The 11,580-nt window shown below is 41.4% G+C and overlaps 1 protein-coding gene across 1 annotated transcript in view; it reads left to right on the forward strand.

Annotated features, from left to right (window-relative positions):
• The window catches only part of LOC134540428 (TNF receptor-associated factor 4), a 132,520-nt gene that overhangs the window by 62,690 nt on the left and 58,250 nt on the right, over positions 1-11,580 (forward strand). The window contains exons 2-3 of the mRNA XM_063383171.1: positions 35-142; positions 8,729-8,890. Of these exons, the coding sequence (XP_063239241.1) occupies positions 35-142; positions 8,729-8,890 (270 nt within the window). The remainder of the gene's footprint in view (positions 1-34; positions 143-8,728; positions 8,891-11,580) is intronic.

Genomic DNA, 11,580 nt, shown 5'->3' on the forward strand with positions numbered 1-11,580 from the left:
GCAGGAGGACTGAAGCGGCGCGTGGCTGTTGCAGGCGGGCGGCGACCAGCCGGACTCGGAGAAGGTGCTCACGAGCTCGCTGGTGCACTGCATCCACCACAAGGACGGCTGCCAGTGGACGGACCAGCTCAGGAAGCTCAAGGTAGGTGCCGTCACAGTCACAGGGGAGCCGAGTCGTTACCACAACGCCGAAATACCATAACGCCGAATGTCAGAATTGACCACAACGCCGACAGCTAGAGAACTGCTGTGTACCACAACGCCGAAATAACAACTGAATGAATTTGTGTGTGTTTCTTAAATGTACCTTAACGCCGAAATACCACAATTAAACCTAACCTTACCTAACCTAGCGTAATATAATCTAACCTAACTTAACCTTGCCTATCCTAGCCTAGCCTAACCTAGCCTAACCTAGTCTAACCTAACCTAGTCTATCCTAACCTAGTCTAACCTCACCTAGTCTAACCTAACCTAACCTTTGTGGCAGTCCTGCAATGACATTTTTCGGCGTTAGTGTGTTTCGGCGTTGTGGTAATACGGCGTTGTGGTACACAGCAGTTTCATAGCTGTCGGCGTTATGGTCAATTTGGCATTTCGGCGTTGCGGTGCGTCCCCAGGGGAGCCTACTGCTCACGAGTTTTCTTCTCACCCCCCCCCCCCCCCCGCTAACTGAGCGAACCAGGGTCAGGGAGGGACCTAGGTGCGTCTCAGGCCGAAGCCCAAACGCCTGGTCATGCTGGGATCAGCCACGCAACGTTCGCTTTGTTTGGAGATAGGCCAGGCTTGGCAGCAATTGGCACCGTCACTAACTTCCCTTATCTTGAAACTATGCCAAGGTAAAACCTGCGTAGACACGGGTGAAACCCTGGGTTACAGACGTGCGTTAACGGCGTGGGAGCGTGCGGGATACAGAGTGCGGCGTGATTGAAGAGTTGTGCGCAGTAGACAAGAGTCTCACATTTGGGATGGGAAGGGAGGTGGGTGGTTTGCAAACTTACTAACGGGCTCTAGTCTGTAAGCGCCGCGGGCGATTACAACTATCATGATAGTTCACAAGTGTTGACTCCAAGCATGCAGCCAGATCTAATCCCTGTTCCACGTCGACCCAAATCATTTAGCTCGGAAGCTTTATTGCAAGTGGTACAAAAATACTTGGAATTTCAAGATGACGAGGCTTTATCTCCCTTAAAAACGTTTTTGGTTGGAGTTTGTAATGGTTTTAATTTTTGGTTATCCAATTTATTACCAATTTTATCAACTATATATATTTATTTTTCGGGATCAACTGTTAATTTGTAATCGCTTATATAATGCCCTTTGTACTAGGCCACAGTGATTCCAGTATGAGAGATGTAGATCTCGTAACTGAGGAAATCGATTTCTGAAGCGGTTGTCGTGTTGCGCAAGTCACTAGCGCCTGGTGCGAAGGCAACCCGCAATGCGCGCAGGGCTGCGTGCTGCCTAGCTCTCCTCGTAAAGGCTACAAGAGTCTGGTGTACCTAACGTCGCGTCGCTCCATACGTCGACCGCTAAAAGAGTCCCTGTCACGCTGTTAACATTTTTTTGTCTCCAACCATATTTCACAACGAAATTTGGCTTTCAAATTAATCCACAAAATAAAGTAGGACATATTACCTCAAACAATTTTACAACTTAAAATGTTACATCTTAGCTCTCAGTTTACGGCTTTTGGTTGGAGTAATTTCGTGACTGCAACGGAAGTCAAGGGACGGAAATGTGTAACAACCACGGTGTTGCTATCTGTAGTTGATGGGGCGAACCAGAGTTCACAAAGACAAAGTGAAATTTTGTAGCATTAACTGTTTAAGGAATTCTAACAAATGGGCATTATTTTAATAAATTCTTTGTGGAAAGACAGGTCCAAAGCCGGGATTCAGTATTTTTCAAATCTTTTTTTGCTTTTATTGGAGCAGTTTCATTAGATGGTTTAAAATTTCGCTCTGCAAATTGAATGATTCCATAGTCGACTTAGCTGCCCCGGTAATGAATTATTGTGGCGGGTGCGGAAACTACATGTGATTCGCGTCTAGAAATTTGGTTGTAAACACATTTTGCGCTTATTTATTACGCTCAGCATTATTTGAAAGAATTCTACGTTAAATTTTTGTCCGAGTTTCGTATCATAAGTGTATTTGCAACATGAGATCACATGCATTTGTCCGTTACTGAGCTTAGGTGTTCACATCACCAGCGAGTACTCAAAGACTCGCGCATACATATATTTTTTTATTTGACTGAGCTAGTTCAACCCTTTTATATTTTAAAATTATTTTGAAATTAAAAAAAGGCATCACTCCGCTGAATGGAAAAAAAAATTGAATTTGTTATGATTTGCATACATTTATTAACATTTACAACAAATGTAATTTTAAATCAGATAAATATTCGTGTGATAAAATTAATCATTCTGCATTATTTTTAAAGCTATAAACACTTAATTTGCTTTTCCCAGCTAAATAACTTTACTTGCAGCCTTCATATTAATATCTGTCTAGTCGTCTAAACGTAGTCATTTTTTTTTATTCGTTTTGGATGGAAACGCAAGACATTTCCTTTTTTTTTTTTGCTTTGCACGATCCTGATTGGCTGATTCCATCATAAATCCAACATATTTTATAACCAGTACTTTATGGAAAACATTTGATGGGAACTCAAGTCGTTCAACTTGTCAAACAAACATGGCTTCGCTGTTTGCGTTCTCGGTGTCGATATGACCGTGCAACATATTTTGACAAACTTCATTAGATCGTTTTCTTTTTATGGTTTACTTAAACTAGTATCATAGAAACGATTAATTATTTTTACACGTTTATAAGGAATTTTTTAACAAATGTTTGCACTACATAACCATCGGAACTACGAGACAAATGTAGAATCATAAAGAAAACTGCCTAAATTCGTGTGAAACATTAATTAAGTTTCAAAAATTACTATTTTCAGTTAAACGTATTTTCAAATAAAATTTATTTGTTGAAAAAAAAATGCAAATAAACTGTTTGGCTGGCCAATATAGTTTGTTAAGTCTAAACATTGAACCCGTTCGGCCTCGTCAAGTACACCACAAGGTCAAGTGAAGTACGTAAGGTCGCAAGTACACAACTGCATACTTGAATTTGGACACGGGCTTAGGCTGGGTCTATGAACTACGCAAGGGACGCAAAACGATACCAACGCTAGAAAATTTATGTGGTCTATAAAGCAAGCGAGTCGCAATTCGTCACCAACCTTAAAATTTGAAATTATTGTAAAACAGTAGAAAAAATTCTTGCTTATTATGAGAACATGTTAAATATTCAATAATTTAATTGAATATATTCATTTATTTTCCCGTGCGAAAGTTTAACAAGTGAAATCGTGATATCTACTTAATAAAACTCTTAACACCGGTGCATATAGACGCATGACATTTTACACAGGACTTCCGTATATAACTTGGTGAGCACTAAGAAAGGGGGTTAAGTAGGGGATGAAAGTTTGTATGTAAGTTCGTTATATTTTAAGTTAGAAATATGGAAATTGGTGTTTAGGCTTCTGTTCGTAAATAAAGGTCAGTCGTATAATCAGTTTTTGTGGAAATTCATCCCCTAAGGGCGTAAAATAAGGGTCGAATGTTTGTATGGGAATACGTCTTTTTTAAAATTAGAAACGTGGAATTTTGTTATTTAAGCATCTGAAGAATTAGTAAGTACCTAGTAAAATTTTTGACTGATTTCAAGATGTAATGAGCAGAGCAGGTTATCCAAAAACATTATAACATTTGAGAAAAGTAGAATGGTTTCCGAGATGTTGCCGATGGGAAATCTGATCGGGCACATGTCTAGTAAATAATATAAAAACAACATCATTGCTTATATAATTGAATAAATAAATAAATACTGAACATATTGAATTATATATATTCAATGCTTATATTTACACAACGGCCGAGTCTTTTTTAAAGTTTTCGAATCACTTTACTTCAACTATCGATGGAGGAAACACAAGTCAAAACGCAAGAAGTTGAAAGTTGGTCAAAGCTTACGTTGCGTTTTTTTTTTGCGACCTCTCTCGTAGTTTAGTATTTAAACATGACGTTATTAAACTTTTTGCGTCTTGTGCTTCTTGCGCAGTTTATAAACACGGCCTCACAGAAGGAGGGCCTGGGAGGTTCTCGTAGCCTCGGAGGATATATGCCGGGCGGAGGGCACGTCGCGCCTGCAGTTGAAGCAGTCGCAGCATCACGGGTTCTTACACTGGACACACACACAGAACAAGACAAGACTTGTCGTGACACCACACGCTGCCTCGCGACAGTTTAACACCGCATTTTCGTTTCATTATTTGTTCTCTATATTCTCGAAATGAAATTGTTTTCGTGATACTCCTTCATAGATTTTGGAATGGAGGGGGGGGGGGGGGGGAGTTTTTCCTGTGCTGAACATACTAATCGATCTGCGCCCAGCTCAATATTGAGGAAAATTAAATTTTAACACTTTACAATGGAATATTTGCTGAAATTAAATTAACAATGAAAAACAGATTTTGACTAGTCAGCTATAAACACACTATGGCATTCCTTTGTTGACAAGAATTGTTATGCTCGCGCATGCGCAGAACATTGAAGCCGCCAGACGGTCTGCTCGCGACGAAGTTGTCGCCTCGTGTCTGGTCGTGACGGAGTTTGTGGCGTCGTGCGGCGTCTGACCCTGTGTGCATTGCTTGGATGTCAACTGCTATCAGACAGACTGTCGCGGTATGGTCTTGCTGTGACTCGTCCCTGTGTGTGCCGGCCTTGCGTGACCCCCCGCCTCCTCCCCCTAGACTGGTTCTGTTTGGAGAAGACAGCTGACAGCTGCACCCTTTCAGGAAGCGTCTCTCTCCTTCCCTTTCCCCCATAGTCATCACTTTGTCGCGCTAATCTGTTCCCTCGTGTTCCCGTCACGTCCGCTCCAGTCCTCTGGGTCCGTCCGGACAGGGAGTTCTTAGTTACATGCCCTCTTTATAAGTCTCTGCTTAGATCCGTCTTATTTACAACCTACCGGTGACTCATCATCTACAGCTGACACGAAACTTTTTTTAATAGCCCCCCTATACATGTATTGCCAAGACAATTCTGGCTCCTAAGCAATTAAAAAAAACATATTTCCATGCTCTCTTTCAACGAGGCTTTGAGATACGGTGCTATTTGCACCAGTTATCATTAACTTGTTTTGGGTGAGGCAGTATATACGATGTTATGAGGAGACTTTTTTTTTTTTTTGCTTCTAGAAGTTTAACTGCTAACAGTTTGTTCACAGTGAAAAACGGATGGAGTAAAACGCGTACGTAACAAAATGGATTTTTTTTTATGGTATTGTTCATTTTCATAATGTACGTCCCGTATAGGAACACATCTTGACGTGTGGACATGTGGAAAAGTAGAAGACATTTATTTCGCATCTTGTGCATACGTAGTTGTGACGAAGTTTAAAAAAAAAACTGAGTTCATAAATATATATTTTTATACAGGTGCAAACATTAGTTATTTTTAATATGTAACTTATTAGCTCTCGATATAAGTTATTAGGTAGGAGTAATTTTGTGAATGGAACGGAAGTCGCATGGATCTGAAACATGAAACCACGGTGCTGCGATCTGTGGCGGGTGGCACGAACCAAAGTCAAAGCCACATATTAGTAGTGTTTTAATAAAATTTCATGTCGAAAATCATGTCTAAAGCCGGGGTTTAGTATTTTTTCCAAGTCTTTTTTCGCTTTTATCGGAGACTTTTCATTATCTTATTTTAAAATTTCGCTCTAAAAATCAAATGATTTGATAGTCGACGTAAGTGTTCCGGCAGAGAATTCTAGCGGCGGGCGCGGAAACTACGTGGGATTCGCGTCCAGAAATTTAGTTGAAGACACAATTTGCGTCTACGTGAAATTTCGTTCGCGAGCTTCTTAATCACACATGTATTTGTAATATAAGAAGACTTGAATTTGCTCGTTCCCGGGGTTAGATGTTACACATCTCTGGCTAGTGCTTGGAAACTCGCTCACATTATTTTTTTTTAAATGTTTTATTATGATTTGTCCTCTCAAATAATTATGCGAGTTAGAGTAGAGACATGCAAAATTCCACGTTATTATTTGGCGAGGCAACGGGTGGCCTGGATCTGAAACGCCTGGAAGGACGAGAAACCAAAAACAACACTACAAAAGTCAAATGACCCAATCACGTGCAACTCGTAAAATGCGGCAGCAGCCAATGGACGGTATACACCGACGTGCCAGAAAAAAAAATTGGTTGTCTGTAAAGTCGGTTTACGGACGATAGTTTAACGTGACGTCATAACAAAACGTTGATGAAATGATTGCATACTTTTATGAATAAAAATTGAATCATTTTTATTGTATTATCGCTATTTTGTGTGGATACAAAGAAGGAGTGAAATGAAATCTACAATTTAATTGATAAATTTACTTTTATTTGCACTCATTAATTCAAATATGTTTATTGCTTTAACGAACAGATTATATTAACTATAACTTTTATACATGTTAACTATTTAACTTCTTCCAATCTGTGTTATTCTGTTAAGGATAAGACGATGATAGGAAAAGTAGGAAACGAATGGGAGTGTTTCAAGTTTAATGTGCCTCGAAAAAGTCAAATCGATGGTTGTTCCAATCGAGTGGATGAGAGATAGATGCGGCGCAAGCGTACAATGAGCGTAACGGGACAATGCGCATAACGGGACAATGAGTCATCCTTTTTCGTGCGTGCAGCCGGCGTACATCGATTTATTAGACGTTGTCACGTCAAAAACAGTTATTTGTAATTGTGTCGAACCGAAAGTAAAGGAGTGAATTGACGAGCGAATCAGACTCGGGTTGTTGGCGACTGCGCGCCGTTCCCACGCTGGCGACATCACGTGAACATGAACGAGCGTGAACTGACCTCTAGCGGGAACGCACTGCCTGCCGCTGCGGCCCGGGGTGGGAAGAGAGCCGTTATGCCCGTCTTCCTGCCGCGCGTAGCTGCCATGGGGACGCACCACAACGCCGAACGTACAATAACGCCGAATGCCAAATTGACCGCAACGCCGACAGCTAGAAAACTGCTGTGTACCACAACACCGAAATACATTAACGCCGAAAAATGTCATTGCAGGACTGCCACAAAGGTTAGGTTAGGTACATAAATTCATTCAGTTGTTTTTCATTTTGCTCCTGTGCCCCCCCCCCCCCCCCCCCCCCCGCGGCAACATTTTTTGGCGTTACTGTATTTCGGCGTTGTGGTACACAGCAGTTTTCTAGCTGTCGGCGTTGTAGTCAATTTGGTATTCGGCGTTATGTTTTTCGGCGTTATTGTACGTTCAGCGTTGTGGTAAGGACCCCGCTGCCATTGGAGGACATCGACAGTCTTCTAGACCAGGGGTCGGCAGACTTGCCAGTGAGATTCAACAGATTCTCCAGTTTTTTTTATTAGCGAGCCGCAACATGTATTTTCTCTGTATCTACATAGAATTTTAATACTGTAGAAAAAAGAGATAAAAATCTATTTATTTTATTCACAAATTCATCATTTAGTCTTAAAAATAAATGCTGCTTAGAGAAAATAAAAACACGCAAATGTAAAAAAAAAAAGTATGCTAGTCATTAGTAGATGATGAAACAATAAAACAAAAATTATTAAATTATTTAATTATTTATTAAAATAAAAAAGCACCTGGTTTTGTAAAAATTTATTACCTAGTTGGGAAGTTGACCTTCCGTCGCTTTCGAAAGCTTAACAATGTCTGGCAATAACTATTTATTTTCCATTTTAGGAATAATTGTAAGCTGTTGGTTAATTTACGTATTTTTTTTATTCATTGAAGAGAAGGTGCACATGAATAGGCAGAGCCTAAGATTGTAAGAATAGCAAAGCTTGTTTTTTGGTTGTGTCATATAGGTTCCAGGAAGGCTATTCCACATATCAAATATGATTTGCTCCATTTTAGACATTAGTTAGCAGCCGTCCACTTATGGTGATATATAAAGTTTTATTTCTCTCTATCGGACTCTTCCAAGCGGCTGTGAGAGAGTTGTGGAGGCGTGAAGTCCTATGTGCATGTTACGTGCACGTATTCACGTACGACACACGGCCGTGTCCATGGCACAGCCACAGATGATGGTATTGAAATGCGACAAGGGATAGTGTAATAGTTTGTGCAACGCAGTGTCTATAGAGTGTTGAGAATGTAAGAGTGTTGAGAGTGTGGAGAGTGTCGAGAGTGTCAAAAGTGTCAAGAGTGTCGATAGTGTGGAGAGTGGTGTCGAGAGTGTGGAGGGTGGTGTGGAGAGTGTGGAGAGTGTGGAGGGTGGTGTGGGAGAGTGTGGAGAGTGTGGAGGGTGGCGTGGAGAGTGTGGAGAGTGGTGTCGAGAGTGTGGAGAGTGGTGTGGAGAGTGGTGTGGAGAGTGTGGAGAGTGGTGTGTAGAGTGTGGTGAGTGGTGTGGAGGGTGGCGTGGAGAGTGTGGAGAGTGGTGTGGAGAGTGTGGAGAGTGGTGTGGAGAGTGTGGAGAGTGGTGTGGAGAGTGTGGAGAGTGGTGTGGAGAGTGTGGAGAGTGGTGTGGAGAGTGTGAAGAGTAGAGTGTGGTGAGTGTTGAGAGTGTGGAGAGTGGTGTGGAGAGTGGTGTGGAGAGTGGTGTGGAGAGTGTGGAGAGTGGTGTGGAGAGTGCAGCTCGCGGTGTGGTTGTGGCAGGCGCACCTGAACACGTGCCGCCACGACGCCGTGCCGTGCGCTAACCGCTGCGGCGCGCACATCCCGCGCCTGCTGATGGAGGACCACCTCAAGTACACGTGCGCCGGGCGGCGCGCGCGCTGCGACTTCTGCGCCAGAGAGTTCAGCGGCCTGGAGCTCGAGGTGAGGCCACCCTCCCTTCCTCCGTCAGTACTAGACACCTGAAAAATTCGCGGGTTCATTTCGCGATAGGCTAGAATTCAAATACATTTGCCTTCCTTGCTGCTTCAGTGATTGGGCCACAGTTTATCTGAAGGACTCTGGACCAATGGAAAACGTTCGACAGAAGTATCGAATCACAAGCTTCCCAGTTAACACGTGTCACGAGTTAGTAGCCAATCAGCAGGTGTAATCTGCACAAGTACATAGAGGATCATGGAGTATATCCTAGAGGTCATTGAAAACGCGAATTTTTCCGGTCCCTAGTTATACACAAGGAAAAGTAGTGCATTCCAGCAAAGGACTTGACTTTGTTTTCAACCACTGAGCACTTTAGGAAGACTTGATCATGTATAAGCAAATTGAGTCTAACTTGTGGGTTGATTACGACGTAACTCACGGAGATATGCGGTTTTCTCCACGCTCTACCGAAATACGTACCGTATTTGAATATTACGAACCAACTATGCTGTGTGTGTTTCGTTATGACCCGCTGGACTTGTGAGACACTTTCACTTGTGACGTCAAAGGCAAGCAACCACTGAATTTTTAATGTGTGCGTTAAATAAACTATTATGTCAGTAAAATACGGAAATTTTGTTTCAGTGAAATATAAATATTTATGTTTAGATTAATTTTTGTTTCAATCATTTTAAAACTCTTTGTGATTTGTTCTATAATTATTTCATTTAAACATGGAGTAAAATAAATATGTGTCGCAAATAACTGAAACGTTAAACTTCATTGCAAATATGTTTGGCCTCCAATACACCCAGCTAATGTTTAAAGAAAATTACGCCACTAAAATGTCACATTATTTAATACTTATAATAGTTAAAAAAAAACATCGCTAACCTCTTATTCGATCCAGACCACCAACTGATATACACGTGGTATGTAAATTAGCACCTATGCGATGAATGCCGTCCGAAATGTGTGTCCACACTGAAACGATTACGGTACAAGCCGTTACGTCATCAGCGGTCGGCGTTTAACGCAGAATGTTGTGTTGGTGATCGCCCCGCGGGGGTTAAATGAACCGGTGAAATAATCGCGGCTCTTGCTAGTGACGCAACAATGACGCGTCATCGCGGCTGGGCGGGGCTTCCAGCCGGGCGAGCATGGTTCTCTTTTTCGCCCGTCATTGGGTTGACGCGTCATCGGTATGACGCTTCGCTACTAAAAGCGAGCATGGATCTTTTTTCGCCTTCTGGAAGACGCCTTAGCTACGACATGCCCGTCATAGGTAAGGCGGGATTGTTTGCCCGTCGTAAGGCCGTCATAGCCGTCATAACCCCGTCATACAGCCGACTACGTGTGTAACTTTCATTTAATACTGGTAAATAATTCTTTCAAATGAGTTAAGTAATATATTTTCGTGAAATTTAAGGTTTTGCCTCAATTCTATTTACTCAGAAATTACGTGTGTGAGATATACGATGTATCTAAAAAAAAAAAGTTATGTTTTTTCCTCTGAACAAACTTCGAAACAACTTGTTTCCGATAATAATCACGTCGTATAAATAAATAGTTTCTATGTTTCGTGTGAATAAGACACACTGATTCTTTTTTCTCGTTATTTTTAACTGCACAATACTATGTTTACCAAAATATATCATACTAAAAAAAACTGCCAATCTGCCTACTTTTGTCATATCACTTAATAAAAAAAAGTAAAGGTCAGGACAAAATAACGTAATATTTCAACTAGATAGAAGATAACATCACATTAGTTAATTATTCTGTATAAAAGTTAAGTGTAAAACACCTACATCATGTGGCTTATTAAACTTCTAAAAACAACTACTAATTTCCCCTTCAGCTTCCATACGTGTAATTTAAAAAATCACTTGTAAAAATAAAATAAATGCATTGATAAGGTTGAAAATACACAAGAATACCCCTGATAAATACATAGTAGTCTGATGGTTATTTTAAACCTTCGTTTTATCGCATTTTAAACAGAAAGCATTTCCTCCAAAGATTTAGTGACAAGGGCGCCCATATGATAATTTGTAGGGGGGGGGCCAGACTTAGGGATCGTCCATTAATCACGTGAGGCTCGAAAAGGGGGGGGGGGGGGTGTCGGGAAAAATCACGAAATATCACAATGTTGGAGGGGGGGGGGGGGGTGTATAGAGATTATCACGTGTATTTATTTTTTCGCCCGATTTCTACTAAACCGAAAAGCGATGCGTGACCTTGACTCGCCCTAGCCAGGCAACAATATCCCCGCCCGCCGCAACATGAACCACCCGGATCGGCTTGCCAGTCGCCAGTAAGACTGTGAATGTGGCGCCGAATACATGGGTAAATCACATATAAGCCTTTCCTTTATTATTTTTATGCTAGTGAGAATAAACCTGCAACCTTAATGTGTGTCTGGACATTTTTATCACTGTGCTTAATTTTTAACATACTAGGAAGAAGATAATATTCTGAATTTTTGAAAAATATTTTGTACCAAAAAAAATACACGTGATTTATTGTGAGGAGGGGGGGGGGGGGGGGGGGTAGTCTAAAACCTCGCCACAAATCACTAAGGGTGAGGGGGGGTTAAAAATTTGCTTAAAAAAAAAAACATCACGTGATTAATGGACGACCCCTTAGGGGTATGAAGTATTTTTTAATATTTTGGAGGACTTAACTGCGGC

This window comes from Bacillus rossius, chromosome 16, assembly GCF_032445375.1.
Source record: "Bacillus rossius redtenbacheri isolate Brsri chromosome 16, Brsri_v3, whole genome shotgun sequence".
In the NCBI taxonomy this organism is placed as follows: Eukaryota; Metazoa; Arthropoda; class Insecta; order Phasmatodea; family Bacillidae; genus Bacillus; species Bacillus rossius.